Source organism: Equus caballus, chromosome 19, assembly GCF_041296265.1.
Source record: "Equus caballus isolate H_3958 breed thoroughbred chromosome 19, TB-T2T, whole genome shotgun sequence".
Lineage (NCBI taxonomy): Eukaryota > Metazoa > Chordata > Mammalia > Perissodactyla > Equidae > Equus > Equus caballus.
This window is the reverse complement of record NC_091702.1, coordinates 4,146,514-4,172,988: the sequence shown is the minus strand read 5'-3', so window position 1 is coordinate 4,172,988 and position 26,475 is coordinate 4,146,514. Positions and strand designations below refer to the sequence as shown.

The 26,475-nt window shown below is 40.2% G+C and overlaps 2 protein-coding genes across 26 annotated transcripts in view; one reads left to right on the top strand and one right to left on the bottom strand.

The window, feature by feature from the left end:
* Nucleotides 1-23,049, bottom strand: part of IFT80 (intraflagellar transport 80) — a 139,727-nt gene extending 116,678 nt beyond the window's left edge. For 2 of the 25 annotated variants that reach the window (XM_070243034.1, XM_070243016.1), the window contains exons 1-3: nucleotides 22,546-22,780; nucleotides 9,478-9,561; nucleotides 6,602-6,823 (exon numbers count right to left, since the gene is read on the bottom strand). Coding sequence is in view for 7 of the 25 variants with exons in the window: in XM_070243016.1 (XP_070099117.1) it covers nucleotides 6,602-6,823; nucleotides 9,478-9,514 (259 nt within the window). In the remaining 18 variants the exon portion in view is untranslated. Of the gene's footprint in view, nucleotides 1-6,601; nucleotides 6,825-7,356; nucleotides 8,586-9,477; nucleotides 9,562-19,236; nucleotides 19,334-22,545 lie in introns of all 25 variants that reach the window. The other 23 variants (XM_070243024.1, XM_070243025.1, XM_070243031.1 and 20 more) reach the window with 23 other exon arrangements.
* The window catches only part of SMC4 (structural maintenance of chromosomes 4), a 36,083-nt gene continuing 32,635 nt past the window's right edge, over nucleotides 23,028-26,475 (top strand). The window contains exons 1-4 of the mRNA XM_023623209.2: nucleotides 23,028-23,244; nucleotides 23,699-23,812; nucleotides 24,776-24,954; nucleotides 25,433-25,624. Of these exons, the coding sequence (XP_023478977.1) occupies nucleotides 23,704-23,812; nucleotides 24,776-24,954; nucleotides 25,433-25,624 (480 nt within the window). The 5' untranslated portion in view covers nucleotides 23,028-23,244; nucleotides 23,699-23,703. The remainder of the gene's footprint in view (nucleotides 23,245-23,698; nucleotides 23,813-24,775; nucleotides 24,955-25,432; nucleotides 25,625-26,475) is intronic.

Below are 26,475 nucleotides of genomic sequence, written 5' to 3'. Positions count from 1 at the left end.
AAGACCTACTGTAAGGCATATACTAGTAAAGCTGGCAAAAGTCAATGACAAAGAAAAAATACTAAGGGCAGCAAGACAGAAGAAAATAACTTACAAAGGAACACCTATCTGGCTTTCAGTGGATTTCTCAGCAGATACCTTACAGGCTGGGAAAGAGTGGAATGATATATTCAAAAACACAAAAAACAAAAAGTTCGAACCAAGAATTCTCTATCCAGCGAAAATCTCCTTCAGATATGATGGAGAAATAAAAATTTTCCCAGATAAACTGAAGCTAAGGGAGTTCATCACCACAGGACCCCTCTCCCCACAAGAAATCCTCAAGAAGGCTGTCATACCTGAAAGGAAAAAAAAAAAAAAAACAGGAAAAGGGCTACAAAGCCCTGAGCAAGGAGACGAATAGGTAGGCAATAATCAGAAAACAGTAGCTCTCTATCAGATCAGGTTGGTAAACAGTTAACTTTTACAGCAAGGATGAAGAAAAGGAAAAGACCAAAATAAAAATTATCTCATCATTTTAAACACAAACTCACAACACAAGCTAGAATAAGATGTGACAAAAATAACAGAAGGGGAAGAGGAAAGGGACAGAATCAGTATAGTCTAAGCAAATAAGAGGCAAACAGAAAATGGACTATCTCATTTACAAGACTTTTTATACGAGCCTAATGGTAACTACTAAACAAATAATTAGAAGAGCTACATATATGATAAACAAGGAGAAAATGAAGAAAAGCAATGTAGAAAACTACCTAATCAAATCAGTAGTCCGAAATACACAGGACGAGAAACAGAGGAAATGCAAAAGAACCAGAAAACATGTGACAAGATAGCAGTATTAAGCCCTGAAATACCATTAATCACTCTAAATGTAAATGGGCTGAATTCTCCAATCTAAAGACACAGAGTGGCAGGATGCAATAAAGAACAAGACCCAACAACACGCTGCCTCCAGGAAACACATCTCAGCTCTAAAGACAAACATAGGCTCAGAGGGAAGGGATGGAAGATGGTACTCCAAGCTAATGGCAAACAGAAGAAAGCAGGTGTTGCCATACTTATATCAGACAAAGTAGACTTCAAGATAAGACAGGTAGAGAGAGACAAAGAGGGGCAGTATATAATGATAAAAAGGACTCTCCACCAAGAAGACATAAAATATATATGCACTCAACACAGAAGCACCAAAGTACATAAAGCAACTATTAACAAACCTAAAAGGAGATATTGCCAACAACACAATAACAGTAGGGGACCTCAACACCCCACTTACATCAATGGATAGATCATCCAGACAAAAAGTCAACAAGGAGATAGTGGAATTAAATGAAAAACTAGACCGGAAGAACTTAATAGATATATAAAGAGTACTCTATCCAAAAACAGCAGACTATACATTCTTCTCAAGTGCACATGGAACATTCTCAAGGATAGACCATATATTGGGAAACAAGGCAAACCTCAATAAATTTAAGAATGAAATCACATTAACTATCTTCTCCGACCATAACGCTGTGAAACTAGAAATCAACTACAAGAAAAAAGCAGGAAAAGGAACAAAAACGTGGAGAACAAACAACATGCTACTGAACAACCAATGGGTGGTCAAAGAAATAAAAGGAGAAATCAAAAAATATTTGGAGACAAATGAGAACGAAAACACACCATAACAACTCATATGGGAGGCAGCAAAAGCAGTCCTAGGAGGGCAATTTAAAGCAATAAAGGCCAAAGGTAACAAACAAGAAAACGCTCAAATAAACAATCTTAAACTACATCTACTAGAATTAGAAAAAGAACAAACAAAGCCCAAACTCAGGAGAAGGAGGGAAATAATAAAAATTAGAGCAGGAATAAATGAAATTGAAACAAAAAAGACTGTAGAAAGGGTCAATGAAACAACGAGCTGGTTTTATGAGAAGATAAACAAAATTGACAAAACCTTAGCCAGACTCACTAAGAAAAAAAGAGAGCAGGCTCAAATAAATAAAAAGAAATGAAAGAGGATAAATTACAACAGATAACACAGAAATAGAAAATAACAAAAGAGAATATTATGAAAAACTATATGCCAACACACTGGACAATCTAGAAGAAATAGATAGATTCTTAAATTCTTACAACCTAGCAAAACTGAATCAAGAAGAAATAGAGAATCTGAATAGGCCAATCACAACTAAAGAGATTAAACAGTAATCAAAAAACTCCCCAAAAATAAAAGTCCAGGACCAGATGGCTTCTCTAGAGAATTCTACCAAACATTCAAAGAAGATTTATTATCTACTCTTGTCAAACTATTCCTCCAAAAATTGAGGAAGACGAAAATATTCCTAACACATTCTATGCGGCCAACATCACCCTGATATCAAAGCCAGGCAAGGACAACACAAAGAAGGAAAATTACAGACCAGTATCAACGATGAACACAGATGAAAAACTTCTCAAAAAAATATTGGCAAACCGATATTTTCTATCAGCAATACATGAAAAGATGATACACCATGATCAAGTGGGATTCATAGCAGGGAGACAGGGATATTCAACATCTCCAATATCTATTCATGATAAAAACTCAATAAAATGGGTATAGAAGGAAAGTACCTCAACATGATTAAGGCCACATATGACAAACCCACAGTCAACATCATACTCAATGGGGAAAAACTGAAAGCCATCCCTCTGAGAACAGGAACAAGACAAGGCTGCCCACTCTCACCACTCTTATGCAACACAGTACTAGAGGTTTTGGCCAGAGCAATTAGGCAAGAAAAAGAAATAAAAGGAATCCAAATAGGCAAGGAAGAAGTGAAATTCTCGCTGTTTGCAGACAACATGATCTTATGTATAGAAAACGCTAAAGAATCCATTGGAAAACTACTAGAAATAATCAACAACTACACCAAAGTTGCAGGGTACAAAGTCAACTTACAAAAATCAGTGGCATTTCTATACTCTAATAACGAACTAACAGAACAAGAACTCAAGAATACAATCCCATTTATAATTGCAATGAAAAGAATAAAATATCTAGGAATAAATATAACCAAGGAGGTAGAAGACCTATACAAAGAAAACTATAAGACATTATTGAAAGAATGACATAAAGAAATGAAAAGATATTACATGTACATGGCCTGGAAGAATAAACAGAGTTAAAATATCCAGGCTACCTAAAGCAACCTACAGATTCAATGCAATCCCAATCAGAATCCCAATGACATTCTTCACAGAAATAGAACAAAGAATCTTAAAATTCATATGGGGCAACACAAGACCCCAAATAGCCAAAGCAATCCTGAGAAACAAGAACAAAGTTAGTGGCATCGCAATCCCTGACTTCAAAATATATTACAAAGTTATAGTAATCAAAACGGCATGGTACTGGTACAAAAACAGGCACACAGATCTATGGAACAGAATTGAAAACCCGGAAATAAAATCACACATCTATGGACAGCTAATCTTCAACAAAGGAGCCAAGAACATACAATAGAGAAAGGAAAGCCTCTTTAATAAATGGTGCTGGGAAAACTGGACAGCCACATGCAAAAGAATGAAAGTAGACCATTACCTTTCCTCATGCACAAAATTAGACTCAAAATGGACCAAAGACTTGAAGGTAAGACCTGAAACCATAAAACTTCTGGAAGAAAATATACGCAATACACTCTTTGACATGAGTCTTAAAAGGATCTTTTTGAATACCATTTCTACTCAGACAAGGGAAACCAAAGTAAAAATAAACAAGTGGGACTTCATCAAACTAAAGAGCTTCTGCAAGGCAAAGGTAACCAAGATCAAAATGAAAAGACAACCTACCAACTGGGAGAAAATATTTGTAAATCATATATCCGAGAAGGGGTTAATCTCCATAATACATAAAGAACTCACACAAGTGAACCACAAAAAAACAAACAACCCGATCAAAAAGTGGGCAGAGGATGTGAACAGACATTTTCCCAAAGAAGATATACAGATGGCCAAGAGGCACATGAAAAGATGTCCAACATCACTAATCATCAGGGAAATGCAAATCAAAACTATACTTAGATATCACCTTATGCACGTTAGAATGGCTATAATCACCAAGACAAAAAATAACAAATATTGGAGAGGGTGTGGAGAAAAGGGAACCCTCATTCACTGCTGGTGGGAATGCAAACTGGTGCAGCCACTGTGGAACACTGTATTGAGATTCCTCAAAAAATTAGAAATAGAAATACCATATGACCCAGCCATCCCACTACTGGGTATTTATCCAAAGAACTTGAAATCAACAATTCAAAGAGATTTGTGTACTCCTCTGCTCACTGCAGCATTATTCACAACAGCCAAGACGTGGAAGCAAACCAAGTGCCCACTGACTGATGACTGGATAAAGAAGATGTGGTACACATACACAATGGAATACTACTCAGCCATAAAAAAAGACAAAATTGTCCCATTGGCAGCAAAATAGATGGACCTTGAGGGTATGATGTTAAGTGAAATAAGCCATACAAAGACAAATACTACATGATTTCACTATCTGTGAAATTTCATATCTGTGGGATTTCAATATCTGTGGGAGATGAACACATGGATAAGGAGAATAGCTTAGCAGTTACCAGAGGGGAAGGGGGTGGGGGAGGGTGCAAGGGATAAAGGGGCACATATGGATGGTGACAGATAAAAACCAGACTATTGGGGGTGAATATGATGCAGTCTATACAGAAACTGATATATAATAACGTACACCTGAAATTACAGAATCTTATAAACCATTATGACCTCAATAAAATAACTGAAAAAAAAAGAATAATTCAGATTAAAACAAAATAAATCAAACAACGCTCGCCCCCTCAAAAAAGTCAACCCTTCATTTTATCATGTGAGGTAAACTAAATTCTAGCTGTGGTTCAGAGTCCGTCTTAGCAACAAGCACTATTGCAAGTACTTTCACACAATATCACATTTAATCAAGACTCAGAAAAAGAGGTTAAAAAAACAACTACCATGAGTTATGTCTGTAAAAGAAGTGGAATCTGATGTGACTGTTTGCCATAACATCCCTTCCCTGCTCTGGTCACAAAAGTCCTCTTCTCTTTCCCTTTCCACGGTGCCCTGAGGGCTGCCATGCTCAGTCAATCAGCGTCCCATTCCCTTGACTAAAGTGATTCACTCAGTGATGGGCTTGTGAACCAAGCTTCTCTAGGACCTTCTCTGCAACTTGCCTGCAAAAGATACTAAGAAAGAAGCACACTCTCTCTGCTAACATTTCTTTTCTAGTAGGGTGAGACTTGGGCTGCTGGCTGCCATCATGCTCACCTGGTGGGGAGAGCCTATCCAACAGATGGTGAGAACAGGCCTGATGCAGCTGTGTGTGATCATCAACCCCTGGAGCGAGGTGAACCAAACAACTATCTGCACATAGGTTAGCCAAGTAAGTTTCTCTTACTTTTGATGAATGTACTCTTAATTGACACAGTAGGTAAAGTGTAATACAGAAGAAAACAGTTCAAGTTATTTCTAAGAAAATAAAAATATTCCCTTAAAAAGTAGAAAAATCATGGGAGCCAACCCAGTGGTGTAGTGGTTAAGTTCTCGTGCTCCACTTTGGTGGCCCAGGGTTCACAGGTTCAGATCCTGGGTGCAGACCTGCACACTGCTCATGAAACCATGCTGTGGCGGTATCCCACATATAAAATAGAGGAAGACTGGCAGAGATGTTAGCTGAGGGAAAATCTTCCTCACCAAAAAAAAAAAAAATCATGCTTTTTATTCATCGATAATAAAAATATAATCAAATTAAATAGGTCTCCAACTCAGTAAGTGGAAATTAACATGTACTAGACAATAAAGATTATATTTAACAGAAAGCTTAATAAATGAACATGGGTTGTGTCCCTATTTTTTTAGTGTGGTTACGTTATAAAGTTAACTTGAGAGCACAGAAAAAGTAAAGCCAAAAGGTCAGATTCAATCCCAGTATACACCAGTTTAATTCACTTTCTTCCATGAAAATAGTTTTATAGCCTATACACAAACCAACTGACTACATAGAAAATGGATAACACGTGTGTATGAAAGTAGGCAGATGCACAAATATCAGTTTTGTAAAACAACTCAAAGCATAAGTCATACTAATATGTTGTTGTTGTTGTTGTTGTTGTTGTTAGTGCCCTCAAGTTGATTCCAACTCCTAGCGCCCCCGTGCACAGCAGAGTGGAATCCTGCCCAGTCTCTCTGCGCCATCCTCTCATCTTCCAGTGCTGTATCAGACATGCTCTGCTGCTATTCATAGGGTTTTCATGGCCAGTTTTCCAGAAGTGGGTGGTCAGGTCCTTTTTCCTAGTCTGTCTAGTCTGGAAGCTCCACTGAAACCTGTCCACCACGGGTGACCCCGCTGGTATTTGAAATACCAGTGACAGAGCTTTCAGCATCACAGCAACACACAGCCACTGAAGTATGACAACCGACAGACAGGTAGTGTGGTTCCCTAACTGGGACATGAACCTGGGCCACATGGTGAGAGTGCCAAATCTTAACCATTATAGCACCATACTAATACATTATGTCTTTTAAATACAACGATGAGCATATAACATTTATTAAAACTTACCATCAGAACTTGTGAGAACGAAGTTTTCTGCTTGAGTTTGTTTCTTTATGCCTAAACTTTTTGGAAACCAATGCAGATCTATCGGGTAGATCTCATCAGGAAGCTTGACTATTTGAGTCGTCTCACTGGTTAACAAGCTCCACTTCACTATCTGATGGTCATCACTACAGGAATACAGTTCTTCAGCAGTAGTCCAGCCCACACAGCTTACCAGTTCTTGATGTGTCACCACGTTAAGGAGACATAAAACACACAAGTTTTAAATCTTAATAAATAACATAATTTGCACATGCAGATTATAAGAAGCTTATAAAATGGGGTCAAACATTTCAAGCTTCTAAATGTATTTTTCATTTTATGACTTTAACATTTTTTCCACATAAAGGAAAATAAGCATCTATCAAAACAATTGTAAGAAGAATGGAAAGCAAGATAAGAAAATCTAGATGCCAAAAGAGAAAAAAGCAAAGATTCGACTACATGAATATTTAAAAACTGTGTTACAAAATATTGCATAAACAAGGCCAAAAGATACACAAAAACATCTAACAGATCAAAAGGTATGAAGAATCTACACTAAACTGGTTGGGGAGAAAAGAGAACAACACTTTTTTATTTATAAAAATCTGTATGATTTAAGTTATTAGAATAAGCATGTATTATTTTGATGAGTTTTAAAGAACCAAGTGTTAAAAGAAGACTGAACTCTAACAGTAAAACACCTGCTTAAGTTATACATTATAATAACAATTTACCGAGGCCGGCCCAGTGGCATAGTGGTTAAGGTTGTGCACTCTCCTTCAGCAGCTTGGGATTCGTGGGTTCGGATCCCAGGCGTGGACCTACATCACTCACCAAGCCATGATGCAGCAGCATCTCATGTGCAAAATAGAGGGAGACTGGCAAGATGTGAGCTCAGGGACAATCTTCTTCAAGCAAAAAGAGGGCGACTGGCAACAGATGTTAGCTCAGAGCCAATCTTCCTCACAAAAAAAATAAATAACAATTTACCTAGGAAAAACCTACAGCTTAACTGCTGTAACTAAAATCTTACCAAACTTTTTGACACTAAATTCAGGAAATAATTCAACTATAATTCACTGCACCTACAAGGTGCATAGTGCTGGATAAGAGATGAAACCTAAAATTCTTACTTTATTTAAGCCATTTTCTGATTTATCAGGAGGATTTCTATAAATTGAGGTGCTCAAGTACAGGAACAAGCTACTTACCCTAGCAGAACTGTGTATCTAGAGAAGGTATTTCAGTTTGTCACTTACAAGGGACGTTTTCTCTTGCTTACATCTGGATATCTATATGATCAGATGATTCCTGACTGGGATGCTTGTTCTCTTGTTATTGTATAATCTTTTTACTTCCTCCTCTTCTCATCTACGCTTTTTATTGGCTTATCTGAGCAATCAATAAACCCCAAGGAAAAAGAAAGACAATGTGCCATAATTATTCCGGGATGCTCTAAGATATTTTTAACACTTCAAAATATGATACATTAAGCAAATAACCAAAAAGGTAAAAAAGAAATTGTAGGAAGATCTTAAGAATCTGCACAAATAGATAATAAAGTGGCCCTGGAATCCTTAGAACTCCAAATGTGACGTAAACAAAAGGACCTGGACATCACCACCCCATTACTGAAAACTCGCTCTGATGCAATTGCTGCAACCTAAACAATGTTAGGTAAAACCCTTAGAAAGGGAGAAAACACACACAGACAAATCCCCAAACAAAAACCATTAAGCTTATCCTTATATAAATTGCTGTGAGTACACATCAGGTGTTCGTGACATATCTTCAAACTAACAGGTCAACTAAAATTATGGGAGAAATGAGAGGAGTGTCAGATTAAGAAGGTGTAAAAAAACTGTTACTCTTCAGCTTGAAAAGGTAAAAGCAGACAATGGACACAGTCACAACCTGCAGGAATGTACATGGCATGAACTCGAGGGCACACTTTGAAAAGAGAGTAAAGATGACTTAAGGAGAAATAAAAGGAATTATATCTTCACTCAAAAGGTAAAATAAGCAGACAAAATAATATAAATTCAAAAAATTTGGTCAAAAGTCTAAAATAGTGCTTTTCTATCTCTGATAAAGGAAACGTATTTCTTTATTTCAAATCTGTTGCAGATCAACATTTTGTAAGATAAAATAAAAATAAATTACTAGGAAAATGATCTTTGAATGCTGTGATAATGTCAAATTGCTACAAAAATTTCTCACCTCTTACTTTCAATTTCTGTACTTACCCCATCGCAGCCCTACAATAACGTCCTCAGGTGATGCTTTTAGAAGCACTGGTCGAAAGAACTAAGAATGAAGGTAGAGGGGCCTATCATATCTTCCTGATATATAATTGGGAATTCTTGCTGACAAAATATAGGGTCATGCATTCAAACAACTATTTATAATTGCCACCTTCCCAAGTGAAATAATAAAGGTCTGACTGCTCAGATTTCCCCAGCTTGTCCTCCACTTTATCATCAGTATGAGCAACAGAAAGCAAAACAGTGCAAATGTACTAGTTCACTCAGCAAAGAAATCTTTTGGTTTTAAAAAAAGCTTCTCTTTAAGATCCTACTAGACTAAACAAAAACGTTTTTTATGTACTTAAGTACAGTACTTAAGTAGAGTAAGAAAAATGTCAATAAGAATTTAAAAGTAAGATTTAGAGCAAACAGTTTGCTTTGAAGACTTGCCTGCAGCACACGATCTCAAATATTTCAAAAACAATTTAACTAAACTATCATTAAAGAAATTTTAAAAAAATCCATTGCGCAAGTAGAACACAAAGTAAAACTTTTAACAATACTATAGTAAGATGATCATAATAAGGTTTATAAGTATTAAAAGGATATGCTTTGGTTCTTTTAAAAGAGATATCTTCAGTCTCATGTCTTCACTTTCCAGCAAAATTTTAAAATGCCACTTGATTGTATTCACTGTAAATATAAAAGTTAGGAGGAAAACGTAAAATCTGCATTAAAAACAAACATATATACACAAAAAGATAAAAGCAAACAAAACATCTTAGCACCTCAAGGACACTAAAACACCTTTAATCCTGCTGGCATCAAATACATGGGAAAAGGAAGAAAACTAGTCAGTGTGCCAACCCCACCAAGGGGCGATTGGAGGCTTAGGTTGGACTCCAGAGGTCCTCTAACACCTGCCTGAAACAGCCCTACAAGTGCAGAAGACCACGAAATCTAGTCAGGTAAATAACTCCCAAAGGCTGGAATGAGGCCAAATGAAAAGATTCTGTAAACTGGACACCCCTTGATGACAGATCAGTGTTGGTCCTGTTGAATGGATATACATTAGAATAAATTTCCAAGGTCTGATCGCGGGCTAAAATACATTTTTAAGGGCCTTAAATCTGGAACCCACATGGGAACATTACAACATCATCAAGCTAGTGTTCCAATCTGAGGTTTAGAGTCTATTGAAGGTGGATACACTGCCCAACTGTTATGGTTGCCACAGTGGCAATGTGAAAAATGAGTTACTTAAGGAAGAGGTAACAAATACAAAAGTTACATAAAAATCAATTTAATTGCCAAATAAAAATATGGGAAAAGAAAAGTAACACTCCCCCAAATAACCACGCCATCAAATCCACAAATCAAGAAAATGCTAAATTGTCTGAGCCCAATTTACAGTTACAGGATTCTTTCCGAGTAATCTCACTAACCTAAAAAGAAAAAATAAATGAAATGAAAGTGCAGTTAACAGGAAAAAATCCTCTTCAACAAGTAGATAATTACTGCTAACTACATCAAAGGAGGTGCTGGGTGTAGATAAGAATTCCGTAGACCTCCCTTAGATAATTTCTCATTCCCCCAAATGCAGGAAGACTTTGAGATCAACAAGGTGCTAAACATAGCTGTAGTTCAAAGTACCTTTTTCACTTATTCTACTCATAAATTTGTTAGACTGCAGTGGTAAAAATTGTTTAGACCAAAGAAAAAAATCTGAAGTTTTATGGTCGGTCAGTATGCAACCCAGGTTAGAAAACTTCTCTCTCTTCCAGCTCACTCAGGGAGATTCCTGTCCAACTTCAAAAGCATGAAACTATGTATAGCAGCCAGAGCACAAATAGTCTCTCCTAGGTACACTTCCAAGGCTCACTTTTTGGTCCTTAGGAGTTTCAGCACCTTTCTCCAAATTCCTCCCTCCTTTCTATCAGACCCCCTCCAATTAGAGGGGGGAAAAAAGAGCAAAAATCTTTACAAAATGCTGCTTTTTCAGAATAATTCAAATCCACCCAGCTTATAAGGATTTTAAAAGAATAAAAGCAGATAAATTGTTGCTTCTAGAAATGACAACACAATAGACATGAAAATAGATATAAAATCTGAACATACAGTTACAATCAGAAACTTAAACTCTTTGGTAAAAGAATGATGTATCCTACATCAAAATACCCCAAACTGCTGAAATCCATAATAATTAGGAAAAATTCCTCACCAAAAGAAATCATAATCCCCTATCAACAGTAAAGGCAATATGGTTTTTATGAGAAAGGAATATGCAACCATTCAGAAACATGGTGCCAAGGAATCAGAGAAAGAGGAAGGATAGCATCCAAACATTGGGAAGACTCTCCCTTGCTCAGAAAGACCTTCCTCAAACATCCTATTTAGCTGAGATCCTCTGCACGAAGGATATGCGTATTCTGATGGAGACTGAACAGAGGAACAAGGAAATAGTATTAGAGCACAGCCAAATCGGGGAAGTGCAGTGCTGCCTGATCGCTGCACTGAGGCGATTTTTATCTATCCCAAGTCACTGGTCACCAAGGATCTGACTAGTCAGTAGTATTGGGGGAGGGCAGAAGTGGATAACAGAAATTTCTAGAGTATAGACAACTTATCTATTTCACAACTTTATATAGGGAGCAGACAGGAGCAACTATGCCTTTGCTACTTAAAATCATTTATGAGTTGTCTTTGGTCCAGTGTGGGTCAATATTTATGGGGCTTAAGAAGAAAAAATGGGCCAGCAAAACATGACAGTCCAACTACCAAAATATGCTCCAAATCTGGCCACTTCTCAGCACCTCCGTCACAGTCCAAAGCCACCATCACCCCCTGCCTCAGTTACTGCAGTAGCCACAGCGCTGATCTCCTGCTCCCACACTCACCCCTTCGGGTCCTTGTAAACACAGCAGTCAGCAGTGCTCTTACGGCTGAGTCAGATCACGAAGGTCAGCACAGCTAAGACAGAGTGAGGGAAGTCAGTGGCAGGAAACTGGGCAAGAGGAGGGGGACACAGATCACAGAGGGGCTTGGAAAATCATAATAAAAGCATCAATTTTCTTCTGAATGAACAGAGGAGCCAATGGAGGGTTATGAGCAAAGGAGTGATATGACCTAACTTACATTTTAAAAGTGTCAGTGTGGATGGAAAAAACAGAGCAAGAATGAGAAAGACTGGAAGCAGGGGAGTCAGTTAGGATTTCAAGGATCCGGAAGAGAGATGAAAGTGGCTTGGATGAGGAAAGCAATAGTGGTACAAATGATATGAAGTGGTCATACTCTGAATACATTTTGAAAGAAGATTCCAGGGGATTTGTTGATCAATTGGGTTTAAGAGAAAGAAGGGTCAAAAGGCAGAATGGAGGGGGCGGCCTGGTGGCACAGCAGTTAAGTTGACACGTTCCACTTCTCGATGGCCTGGGGTTCGCCGGTTCGGATCCCGGGTGCAGACATGGCAACGCTTGGCAAAAGCCATGCTGTGGTAGGCATCCCATGTATAAAGTAGAGGAAGATGGGCATGGATGCTAGCTTGGGGCCAGTCTTCCTCAGCAAAAAGAGGAGGATTGGCAGTAGTTAGCTCAGGGCTAATCTTCCTCAAAAAAAAAAAAGGTACAATGGAGTTGCCTTTGACTGAGAGAGAAGCAGGTTGGAATGAATGATATAAAAATCATGTTTTGAACATGTTAGGTTGAAGATGCCTATTAGACACTTGAATGGAAAATTCAAGAAGAAATTGGATATACAAGTCTGGAGTAAAGGGAGAGGATGAAGCTGGAGATATCAATGAGATATCAGTTTGAGGGTTGTCAGCACAAAGATCATATTCAAAGCCATGGGATAAGTTGAGACTACCCAGCAGAACATGAAATGGTGGTAGCTTCAATGGCCTAGAGTTCCTACTGAAGTCTGACGAATTGTCAGCATTAAGATTCTAAAGGAAGTAGGGGCGCGCCCCATGGCCAAGTGGTTAAGTTTGCGTGCTCCACTTAGTGGCTCAGTGTCCACCAGTTCCGATTCTAGGCACGGACCTATACACCACTCATCAAGCCATGCTGTGGCAGCATCTCACATAGAAGAACTAGAACGACTTACAACTAGGATATACAACTATGTACTGGGGCTTTGGGGAGGGAAAAAAAAAAGAGGAAGATTGGCAAGAGATGTTAGCTCAGGGCCAATCCTCCACAAAAAAAAAAAGATTCTAAAGGAAGTAAACTAGAGAAAAACAAGTGGAGATATATAGACATCAGGATATTTAAAAAGGGTTTTTGGGAGAGAGTGTAGATATTGGTAATGATGAGGGAAGTTAACAGTGTGAAAGGTGGGTGGCCCAGGTTAAGGAACTGAGAGGTCAAGGAATGGAATGGATTGATTTGTGGATATTAAATCACTGAGAATTATGACAAAAATAGTGGTGGAGACAGTCTGCCAGATGCTAAAATATTCTTTGAATGAGGAAAAACAGCAAAGAGATCTGCAGATGACTGCAAAATGGCAGGGGAGAGAATGGTTTAATCCAGTACGAGTTGTTTCACAGGGACTAGGGGATTTTAGACGGAAAGGGGAAAGAGACTCAATTGTCCAAACACAATGATGAGAAACAAGGCCCTCGGACACATAGGAGTCTGGGAGGAAAACAGCCTCCAACTGAGAGGGCCAGGGGGAAGCAGTTTCCTTAAGAAACAACTAGATTCAAGTTAGACTACGAAGGTAAAGGAGTCATTCAGAGTAAAGACTGAGGACACAGATTTGGCCAACGACACATTGTCAGTTCCAAAAGGTAGCCTGGTAGGATTTAGATGGGGAAGAGCTAAGAGTTTGGGATAGATAGTGGGAAATGGTAGAAACAGCTGGCTGTCCTCCAATATTCATTCATCCTTGCTTCTGTGGTAGAAGAATCTGAATTTTTGCTGCACACCTGGCCACCTAGAATAAAGACTATGTTTCCAAGCTGCCCTCAAAACTAGGTGTGGACACGTAGGGCATTAACAATTCTGAAACCCACATGGGGATATTAAAACATCATCACCCTAGTTGGCCCAATCTGGGTTATACATTCTGTTGGGGGTACATAACACAGCCCAACACCACAGTGGCGATATGAAAAGCAAATGAGTTTCTTAAGGAAGTCATTTTATTACGTTTTGTAAAAGTTGTATAAATCACAGCATAATTGGCAAATTAAAACTTGGAAAATAAGAGTAAAACTCTCCATGCCATGCCATCAAGGCCATGTGTAACACAGCAACAAGACAGAAAGAAGCAAGATTCTATACCTTGTGGGGAGTCTTATCAGTCCTATACCACCTATTCAGACTTTTAAGTGATAGAGAATAAAGTTTCATATGGTTTAAGTTACTGTTATCAACAGCTAAACCTAATAATAAACTAATGCAAGGTATTAAGAGTCTTGAATGTGGAGACTGAGGTAAACAAGGATGTAAGGTATGACGGAATAGTCCCAACGGTCTCTTAAGGGAAGGTGGATAATCAGTTTAAACTGTAGCCTTCTTCCAGGAACAGGTCTCTTAGGTACTTTGTAGTGCTGATGTAGAGTTTTGTAAGGGAAAAAGGGGCAGTCTTGCTAGGAGGACATGGAACTCGGCGAGATTCCTCTTCAGTCCAGCTAAGGTGTCATGATTTACTTCAACACGCAGGTTAGGGGAGGGAAAGGAATTGCAGTTATAGAGGGAATAAATATCCCCAAGTTTTTCTCCTAATTTCCCCAACCTTAAACTGTGGGCTCAGTCCTTGTACCTTTGCCATGGTGGTCTCACCCAGTTTCATGGCTTAATCTAAATTTAAATGTACTGACTACATAGTGACAACTCTCAATTTCATATCTCCAGGTTAGACCTCTCTATTGAATCTCAGACTTTTATATCTGATTATCTGACAACTTTTTAAATGTCTAACACACATCTCAAATTTAAGATCCAAATCAAATCCCTGATCTTTCCTCCAACTTTGCTCCTCCCACAGCCTTGCCCATCTCGGTAAATCTTCCAATTACAGAGGCCAAAAACCCTGGAATCATCACTGACTCCTCTCACATCCCAAATCCAATTTGTAAAAAACAAAACCTGTATGCTGCATCTTCAAAATATCTGAGCGCCCCCACCCTGCCGACTGCTCTGACCCCAGTCCAAGGTGCCATAATCTGTTACCTGAATTGCAATAGTATCCTAATAGGCGTCCTACCCCCTCACAATCTGTGGTCACCACAGCAGCCAAAGTGACCACTTTAAAACAGATCATGGCCTTTCTCCACTCAAAACTCTCCAACGGCTTCCTATCTCTCTCAGTTATCAGAAAGTTCTCACAATAATGTTCAAAGCCTTTTTTGATCTGGACTCCTATTGTGATGATTAATTTTATGTGTCAACTTGGTTACATGATGGTACCCAATTATTTGGGCAAACACTAGTCTAAATGCTGCTGTAAATTTATCTTTTAGAGGTGATTAGCACCTCTTAAAGTCAGTTGACTTTAAGTACAGCAGATTACCCTGCATAATGTGGATGGGTCTCATCCAATCAGTTGAAGGTCTTAAGAGTAAAGATGAAGGTTTCCCAAAGAACGAGCAATTCTGCCTCCTGACTGCAACACAGAAATTTTGCCTGAATTTCCAGCCTTCGGTGTCAACGTGACGACATCATCTCTTCTTTCTCCGGAGAGCACTAATATATCTATTATTTCCCTGACTTCATCTTTTATTTCCTCTCTTTCTTTACGCAAACTTCTCCAGCCACACTAGCCTGTGTTTCTGTTTTAACATATTAAGCATGCTCCTGCCTCAGGGCCTTTGTACTTGTACTCCCTGCCTGGGATCCCTGCCCCCAGATAGCTGCAAGGCTTACGCCTCTTCCTTCCTTTGTATCTTTACCCAAAAGTCACCTTCTCAGTAAAGCCTTCCCCGTATTCTATTTAAAGCCACCTGTCATACTGTGCATTTCACTTACTATTGCCCCTTCCTAAAACATAAGCTCAATAAGTGCAGGAATTTTTGTCTGTTTTGTTCACTCCTATATCCCCTGCTCTAGGACCACCCTACATACAGTAAGAGCTCAGTAAATATTTGTCCAGTGAATGAATGGAGAAAAAATGGAGTCAGCAGCCATGGCTCATAAGTGTAGAAGTTAAAGGTATAGGAGTGTATATATAAAGGTAGAGGTTAAAGGAAGAAATAGATCAGTAGCTATGAAGGCCTTTTAAACTAGGGTAGACCTCAATGCGTTTGGGGGCAAAGGTGATGGAACCAGCCGAGAGGGACAAATTAGCAATACTGTAGAAACAGATGATAACTAAGGCAGTATGGTCCCCTATGAAGTAATTCGATCAAGAGCACTGATAATGGGGGACTTCTATTTTAAACAATTATAGATTGACAGTTAACAGAACCAAAAATACAGGTGGTCAGTCAGCAGTCAAAAACTTGAAACAACACCCAGCCTCACTTATAATTAAAGAAATGAAAATTAAAATAACTAGATACCAGGCCAGGCCCATGACCAAGTAGTTAAGTTCGCACGCTCCGCTGCAGGCGGCCCGGTGTTTCGTTGGTTCGAATCCTGGGTGCGGACATGGCCCCAACTCATCGAGCCACGCTGAGGCAGCATCCCACATGGCACAACTAGAAGGACCCACAACTAAGAATATACAACTACAACTATGTACCGGGGGGCTTTGGGGAGAAAAAGGAAAAAAATAAAATCTTTAAAATAACTAGATACCATTTTTCTGTTATCAGACTGGCCAAATGCAAAATTGTCAGAACCCATTGCTGGCATACGGAGAAACAGATACTCCCATACATTACTGAAAGGCAGATAAATTGATGCTAATCATCACTTATTCTTTGGCTTCCCTGTCCCAACAACTCTGACTGCCTTTTCTACATTTGGGGAATTTCCTACCTTATGAGTCCTTCTTCCTATCATAAAAAATAAATTATTTTTCTAGTCCTCCTTACAGCTAGGACACAAGCAAATAACCTAGGCTCTGCCAATCTGACACATCTGTGTCATATTTTGGGTGGCTGACTCAGAGAAGTTATCATATAAGGAATCTACCCTGGGAAGAATTCTTAGTCACAGGAATTTATTATGTACATATAAACATACACCAAGATACATATGCAAACTCTACAAGCCTCTTTATTACAGAACTCTGTATACCACTATCAAAAACTAGAAATTTAAACATTCATCATAGATTATACTGTCATGTTGTGGATATATGTGTTTACAATGTGGAACAGAGTTAGAACCACGAAAACAGAAGAGTTAATGTTAAGAATGAGACTTAATATTATGCTAACTGAAATAAGCCAGTCACAGAAGGACAGACACTGTATGATTCCACTTAGATGAAGTAGCTAGAGTAGTAAATTCACAGAGACAGAAAGTAGAAAGGTGGTTGCCAGGGGCTGGGAGAAGAGGAGAATGGGGCGGTACTGTTTAATGGGGACAGGGTCTCAGTGCTGCAAGGTGAAGAGGTTCTGTGGATGGATGCAGGTGATAGCAGCACAACAACAGGAATGTACTTAACGACACTGACTGGACACTTAAAAATGGTTAAGATGGTTTACAAAAAAAGAAGAGAAAAGAGGTAGATTTGAGAAATGAAACTAAAAGGTAAACACACTAACAAAATGAGGAAAATTTAGGCAGGAAACAAGGAGGTCATGACTTGTCAATGAGAACGTACCTATAGACAAGAAGTAGCAGAAAAGCCTCAGCAGTGAATAAGAATGCGAAGGATAGATAAGAAATGAAAGAGCTATCATAAGCACATTTATATCAAGTTCTGTTTGGGTCATTTACATACTGGTTAACCCTTGGGTGTTGATATTAATAGTGCAAATTAATGCTTTGCTTATGACTACGCAAGGCCCTACTTTTAAAAGTGCAATTTTTATCAACAGTCTTCTAAACTGATCTCTCTGATTGGACTCCTGTGTCTCTTTCGCAGTAGGGAAAGGAGAGAGAGAGAGACGCAGATCTTTTACTCAGATTGGTCCCATCAGAGAACCACTTGCAGACTAGAGCTAAGATCTCTTGTACGGCAGGGAAGAGAAAGGCAAGCTCACCATTTCCAGGGACAGATTCAAAGACATAACAGGCAAAAGAAACAGGTTTGTGAACGGCAATACAGTTCAATTACTAAAGACCTCCAACTCCTACCCCACTCCAATTCCTGTATGCATTTGCTAAACTATATGTATACAGTGTGGTATTTACATTTCCGTGAAATTCTAGCTATGATTATAATTAGATTTTGCCAAGCATACTTCAATATTATTCTTATTGGCTATAATTATAATCCTTTTGCAGGGTAGCCTAATAAATTCTAGCCAATAAACCATGTGATTCACAAATTTCAAAATAAGTAGTCTTTAATTCGTCCTTTTAATTCATCGACTAGCATAAAAGAATCATACTCAACCAATAATACTAGAGTGCAATGGAACTATTTTAAAAATTAGACAAATCAATATGTATTGATATAGAAAGATGTCCATAATATGTTAAATGACAAAAGTAAGGTATACTGCAATGTTATATAATTCAATCCCTGTGTGTAAAAGACGGGGGTGGATACATATTTAAACTAGTGGATGCTAAAACATTTTTCTGGGATGGATGTGCAGGACGCTTAATGGAGAGCTTTGTGAAGGCAGGGGCACTGGAATGAGAAGGGAAGCTTTTAATTCTCATTTTATGTGCTTCTGTACTATTTAAAGTTTTTACCATTTTCATAGTATTTATCTATACACTTACATATTTAATATAAGATTATCTGAGTAATAAGATTATGGCCCAATTTTGTTTTCTTCTTTATGTATTTCTACATTTAAAAATAAACCTAATAACGGTTATTTTTTTCATAAAATTACCATTCTCATTCTCTTTGCAGTCTCTACTGCAATTTACCCACTTCTTATTGAAACTCTCACCTAGGAATCTTCCAGATACTGTACTTTGTTTTCTTTCTTATCTAAAACAGGGCTAAGAATACCTACTTCACAGGTTGGTTATGAAAATTAAATGAGATAAAGTATGTAAAATGTCCAGTAGAGTGCCTAGAATATAGTAAGAACTTAATAATTGCTACCTCTTTGTAGTGAAAATTGGTGTTTTTGTCACCCTTCATACATTTACTCTTGTCCTAGCTACAAAAAAACTTCTTGAAACACCCACTTCCTCACTCTCAGCCCATGTGGCTTGAATGGAGCCAGCACGAGACCCAGACTTAAGCCAATTAGAGCATCCCATTCCCTTTGCGCAGAGACTGTTTCGTAGATGGCCCAGGACTTTTATTCAAATAAATTATGGGGAAGAAAACTCTCCTTACCCTCAGTCTTTAATTTTAGAAGATTTGAGGCTGGAGTTACCACTTCTTACGACAGCAAGCGGGGAGCCTGGAGGTGCCCGAGGCCACCATGTGGGGCCTGAGAACAAGACCACAACAAAGGAATGAAAAGCAGAGCAAAGAGAGAAACCAAATCCTGATGTCTCTGTGTGAACATTGAATCCAGTTACACTCCCCTGACTTTTCGGTTACGGGAACAGATATTGTTTTCTCAAGACAACTTGGATTCAGTTTTCTGTCACCTGTAATCTAGAGCGCCCTACCTGAAACATTACTATAATTATTTCTTCTTCCTAGATTCTAAGCAGGGATATTTTCTGGGTGAGTCTCTCTTTACTCACAACCTTAAAAACCTGATCTATTTTTAGTGTTCCAACTAGTCTTATAACACTGTCTCAGCCTATCTTCTGTCCTGACCCTATTTTCTCTCATCCTGTTCTCTACTTCTACTGCCCATTGGGTACACCTTTCCTAATCCCAACCTACACGAATAAAAACAAACTCATCTTTCAAAACAATCTTTCCCCCAAAACTATTCCACTTCTTCATTTCCTACTTTTTCTGTAGTAAGACAGATGAGAGTTTCAACAACTAGGGGGCTTATATTATCAAGAGAAATATTCACTACTATCTGTCTGGGTCTATATCCAAATTATTAATCTTGAACAATATTCTCTAAGTATTTATAGATTACTTACATAAATTCATGTTTACTTGCTTATTTTGATTTATTAGTTAATATCTAATTAATCCAAATATTTACAACTAATTACAAACTTGATTAATATTTTTAAACATTTACCCACAAATCTAATTTCAGACTTAATGAAATGCTATAACTACATTAGACAGACAAAACACATGTTATTGCTGTAATAACAAAACTTAACCATGCACTTAAAGAATTGAAAATGTGGATTTTAATTCTAATTCCAGTTTTTCTCTTTGAACTTATTTCTTCCTGTGGGGTTAAGTTTTACTTTTAAAATGTAAAATGTGAAAGTTCTCTTCTCAGACTGCCTGAAAGTATAGATGATGGTTGTTAGTAGATGATTTTGAACCAGAAAGATGAGACTTGGTTACACTTTCCAAAATGACTGTAAGCTAGACCATTCCAATTGGATCAGCCTCTTTTTATAATTAAATTGCTAATTTCATGAGAAGTATCGAAAGTATTAGCAGGGCTCAATGGAGTATTTCTTGTGACCCTAAGCTCTTCTCAAATCACTTCTTCACTTACTGAGCGTCCTCTTTTCACCCTAGATTTAAGTTTACTCTGTAGCTGTTTGTTACGAATGTCTTTTCTACGTTATACAACCTAGTTTGAACCTGTTTGAAAATATTTGTTCTGAGTGGAGCATGGTTAGGTTCAACTAAATCTAAAGCCATAGGTCACTTTATTGATTTATTGAAATTACATTTCTTTCTCATCAGTCATTAAGATCTACCATTATTTACAGCAATCATCAAAGACAGTAAATGAGGATTTATCTATGACATCTTTCTTTCTATCCCCTCATCACTAATTCAGGGATTTATAAACAAAAAACAGTATCTGACTAACTTTAAGGGTTTAGATAACCGTTAAAATCTACAAAAGCTATACATTTTTCCCCCGAAATGTATCTAGAATTTTTCCATTCTACTGTGTAGGCACTTCTCACCTTCCACGTGGACGACTGTACAGTAATAATCTAAATAAGTCATGCCTGATCTCAGTCTCTTTCCCCTTTAACACAACCCACATAACCATTGTTAATTTTTGTTTTTTACCAAGTCATTCCTTAGTTCAAATTTTTTCTAACAGGTGTTTCCTCCATATCATATCTAACATCCTTGACCTGGCTTTCAAGACCCTTCATATGTCAACCTCCTTCTAACTTCACATCCCATTATTCATCCTTAGCACATACCCTAATAAGGGCAATGTCATAAACACAGCAATATCAAATGTTTATAGCATGTGTGCTAGACGAACAATCATAAACAATCTTATGAGGTAGGTATTATATGCTGGTTTTATAGTAAATACTCAGAGAGATTGATAAATTGAGTAAGTTGTTCAAGCATGTAGCTAAAAAATGATGGGATTTCGGATTCTGTTATCTGTTACATCTTTCTGCTATATTGTGCTCTCTCCCCCATAGACACCACTCAATATGGTCTAGACTTGGTTTTTTCACGGTTAGTATCTCTCCAACTCAGGTTTTGTAGAGTTTTACAAACTCTGCCAATCCAATAGATTCCAGAAGCTCTCAAAAAGAATCGCTACATTTTCTTGGTATGCCAAAGAATTTTTCTCGTTGAGCTTTACTGTCTGTAATTTGTCTTATGAAAACAATAACTTTTTTTTCAACTTCAAATATAAAGGTATATTATAATATCGGTTCAAGCCACACACTTCCCAACCTCACCAAAATCTCAGACCTGCTGGGAGTGTCCTTCACACTCCTTCTGAGAATCCCAGGACCGGACTTGCCTCTTGGGCAAGTCTTGCCTCAGGACAAGAATCATAATGCTTACTTAGAATGACAACGTAATTCATTAGTAAAGCAGATACATTGGTGCTTTAGTGTGCCAGGATCTAAGTACACAAAAGTTAAGGAAAAAAAGAGGCTCCTAGTTCTCAAGTACAGAAGAGCAGCTAAATAAATACTTAACCGAAGGTAGTCAAATCAAAGAGTTAACATTGTGGGGGATCAGGACGCCGGAGCAGAATCTGATCAAAGTTCTGGGAAAACTAACTCCCCAAAAAAATACACAAACACACAGAATTTTATATATAATTTCGGGGGGTTATGAACTCCTCAGACGCCCAATCAACTACCACCAGATCCACAAACTCCGGGTTAAAAACCTACTAACAAAACAAAGCTCTCTGGGAACAGGAATACTTGCTTAATAATCCTGATTACGCCTTGTACAGTGTAACGTACACAAAAGCTACTTAAGAAACATTTGCTGATCGATAATTTTCTCATAAAGATAACCAGATGACGTCGGCAAATCGTTTCTTCCATTACGGAGTTTTTTAGTCAAATGATTTTAAAAACCCGAAACCCCCTTTTCACTAGTGACACTAACGACCTAACACCCGTAAGTCGAAATCATCATTTTGCTATTCACATGTGGACTACACGATCATTCACCAATGTAGGTCTTCTCTTCTCCTTGCTGTCCCACCACTCCCTCCATACTCAGGGCTTCCCCGTTAGCATCCCAAAAGCTCCGTCCAGAGACCCACTGCCCCCAAGGAGACGGAAAATAACAGACGCTCCGCGCCGCACATACCCTCTAAGGAGGAAAGTGGGATCCAGTGATGGCCACAACTTCCAAACCCTTTCCTCACCCCGTTGCAGTTGAAGAGATTGACCCTAAGGCCCGGGAAAGTGGCGGCGACTGCTCTCGCAGAGCTGGGACCAGTTGCCAAGAAGCCTCCCGACCTCCGTCACCATAGCGACTCCCAAGAGCTGCGCTCACTCAGTCTTCCCGCGATACTTCCCCGCCGCGCGTCACCCGAGCGGGCCCGAGACTCCGCCCGCAGCGAGCCCGCCCTCTCCTTAAGGGCCGTTATTGGACGACTGAGCCCCGCCTCCAGCTGTGGGCGGAACCCCTTTTTCTCCCTCTTTTTCAGAACTCGCCAGGTTGTTTGTCTTTGTTTAATTTTTTAAATACGAGCGGTGTTGCCGTAAGCCATCAGGAAAACATTGTTTCGCTCTGCTTCTTCCCTTAGTAGGAACGTGTCCTGCCGCCTGGGTCCTGTCGCCTGCTCGCGCCTGCGCGTGAGCGACGAGAAGATGGCGGTGATAATCGCCGCATTTTTTTCAAATTAGTGGTTCCCAGAAGGCACTGCGCGCATTTGTAACGAATTTCCGTTCGAGTTTGTATTTTAGGCGCCATTTTCGAGTGAAGGACCCGGAGCCGAAGCACCGGCAGGCGAGCGGGGTAGTGCAGCCGGCCCCGGCCCTGGTCTGGGTGGACCCTCCACAGGTAAAGCCCTGCCTTCCCGGGCCGGGCTCTCCCGCTGCGCCCGCCCGCGCCCGCCCGCGGCCCTGGGGAGCCGAGGCTGCGGCCGGCGCGCTCCGCCGTCCCCCTCCCCCGCGCCCGCGCCCGGCTGGGCGTCGTGGGGCCGGGGCGCTCGGCCCGCGGGCTCCGGGGCCAGGGCGTTGCCCGGTCCCCGTCGCGGGTCCGAACCCTTCCTGCTGCCCCTTGTAGCTGGTTCACCCGCGGGCTTCTCCCGGCCCGAGGGCCGGACCCGCCGCGCGTGGAGGGGAGCGGACGAGCGGTTCTCCCGCGCCGAGAAGGGCGCCGGGACGTCCGCAGACACCTCTGCCGTGGGCTGAGGGGGCGTTACGGAGCGGGAGGGCCGGAGCGGTCCCGACCCGTGCCGGCGCGGGGCTCGCGGGCCGCCCCGCTGACTCTCCCGGCCTTCCCTCGGCCCTAGCCGCCATGCCCCGTAGAGGCAGCCAGCCGTCCACCGCCCGGCGCAGAGAGGAAGGGCCGCCGCAGGCCCCGGACAGCCCCGGCCGCGCCGCCAGCCCGGCCCCGGAGGCCGCAGGTGAGTGACCGGGGGACGGGGGCTGGGACTGGGGGACGGGGACAGGGCGCGGCGGCGACCGGGGGATGGGGACTGGGACCGGGGGACGGGGACAGGGCGCGGCGGCGACCGGGGGACGGGGGCTGGGACCGGGGGACTGGGACAGGACGCGGCCGGGACCGGGGAACGGGGACAGGACGCGGCCGGGACCGGGGGACGGGGACAGGGCGCGGCGGCGACCGGGAGACGGGGGCTGGGACCGGGAGACGGGGACAGGGCGCGGCGGCGACCGGGGGACGGGGGCTGGGACCGGGGAACGGGGCCGGCGTCGGAAGGGCGCGCGGCGGCCCGGGGAGCAGCCCGGGGAGGCGACTCGGCCGTTTTCAGAGAGGGCCGGCGTCGCGGCGGCGGTGCTGGAGGGGACGGGCGCGAGTGAGCGGCTTGGCGGGTGAGTGTGTGGCCTTGTCCGTCACGGGAGGTGGCGCGGCGCGACCTGACCTCACCTCCGTGCTCTGAACTGCGTTTACAAAGATAATTTACTCGAAACTACGTAGCTTTTGTGAGTCCAGGAGTTGGATGACTTTATGAAACTCCTGTGACCGCGTCGCTGGCGCTCGTGAGTGTCCCAAGTTCGGGCTCCCGGTGCTCAAAGACACGGAGAGAGTTGGATTCAACCTCCTGTTTAGGCGGGAGCGGGGCGTCAGGTGGTGGTTTTCCCGGAGACGCTTTATGAGGCGGTGTTTTGATTCCTGAGAGGTACATATCTATAGAATTTTGTGAGTGGTGGCATTTCTTTGAAGAATTTCTTTTTTTGTAAAACCTAGCGGAAAGATTCTTATCCTCAGTGAGTTTAGGATGATACTAAATGTAAGTGGGAACTAGAGATTCCTAAGTTCCTAAATAACGTCTCTCCAGAGGTTAGCAGGCAGTAGTCCTCCGAACTGATTGCACTAATGGCAGGCTTTTTCCCTTTGCCTGACTTAGAGACTCCAAGTGAGGAGGCTGATAATAGAAGTTTAGAAGAGATTCTGAATAGCATCCCTCCTCCCCCGCCTCCAGCAATGACCAATGAAGCTGGAGCTCCTCGGCTTATGATAACTCATATTGTAAACCAGAACTTCAAATCCTATGCTGGGGAAAAAATTCTGGGCCCTTTTCATAAGGTATTTGACCATTTGAAATGACTACTATAAGGTAATGCGTCTTTATAAGATGTTCCAGTTTTGTGACTATTGTATTTATCCTAATCTACACACACACACACACACACACACACGGCATGTTATCTATGCTTTCGACAACTGAATTTAGCTTTTATCTGGTTATCTTTGGTACCTCTTTATGCTGTGAAGTGTTCTTTGCTGAACAAAATTGGTGAGCTTTTTGTTTGAAGGGCGTATTTTCTCTGTTAGAATGAATTTTGTAGAAAGTCTGGGTTAGAATATAGTCTTGTTTAAGGTGTTGAAGCTTGTGATCGAGGAGAACATGATGTAAGAAAGCTTAAGTTGTGTTCCTCTAGCAATGAAAACTTAAATATTGCAGTTTTGCTGCAAGTTAAAAAAATCGAGCAGATTAAAATAAAATCAGTAGTATTAGTATGACTTTTTTAACTTTAATTTTTTTTCTGTTGTTTTTATGCAGCGCTTTTCCTGTATTATTGGACCAAATGGCAGTGGGAAATCCAATGTTATTGATTCTATGCTTTTTGTGTTTGGCTATCGGGCGCAAAAAATAAGATCTAAAAAACTCTCAGTGCTAATACACAATTCTGATGAACACAAGGATATTCAGAGTTGTACTGTAGAAGTTCATTTTCAAAAGATAATTGATAAGGTAAGGGACTTGGACTAGTTATTTGTAATTTCAAGTAAGGAACACAAAGGATTTCAATACATTGAACGTTTTATTATTTTTGGCTTAAATTGGCTTTCAAATATTAGTATATGGTTAAAGCAGAACAGATACTGATTTCATTACCTCCGTGACCATATTTTCTTTCTGAGGCGTGGTGGTGACCACTGTTAAACTTAAAATATTAAAATTTTTAGCCAGGGAAATGAATTATAAGTAGCTCATAGTAGTGCTTACCTTTTTGGAATAAAACATTGAGTAGTTTTGGTATCCTAAGTACTAAGTAGGCATCCATTACTGTAAATTTTGGGTTTGTTTTAAAGTTAGATTTTTATTGCTTTCAAATAAATTACCTAAACTTAAAAATGTAACCGTTGACTAATTTTACTACATTATTTCAGTTCACATTAAACTTAACGTTGTTAGTAGTTGCGTGTATCTGGTATGAAAGAGCTTTGCTTCAGTTTGAGCTACATTTTTTAAAAAAGGGGAAGGGTCAGGCTAACGCTTGTTTTCTACAAGAGACGATTATAGGTAAAATGTCTGTTTAGATTATTTACACCATTCTGTTGGTATTAGGTTTTTTCCTCTTCTGTTTAATAATTAACTTGGAAATTCATGGTTCAGAAATGACTGGCTGGAACCTAAAAATATAGAAAACTAACAACATAATGAAACAGGGGTGTGACTTGGCTTCTAGATTTTGTTTTTAAAGTTTTTTTTTTTAATATAAAAGACTTCAATTAAATACACAGTGGCATCTATTTTAATTTTGTTTCTTAGTGTTTTGTTGTCCATTTTGGGTTGGAAAATAGATTGCTAGTAAATCAGAT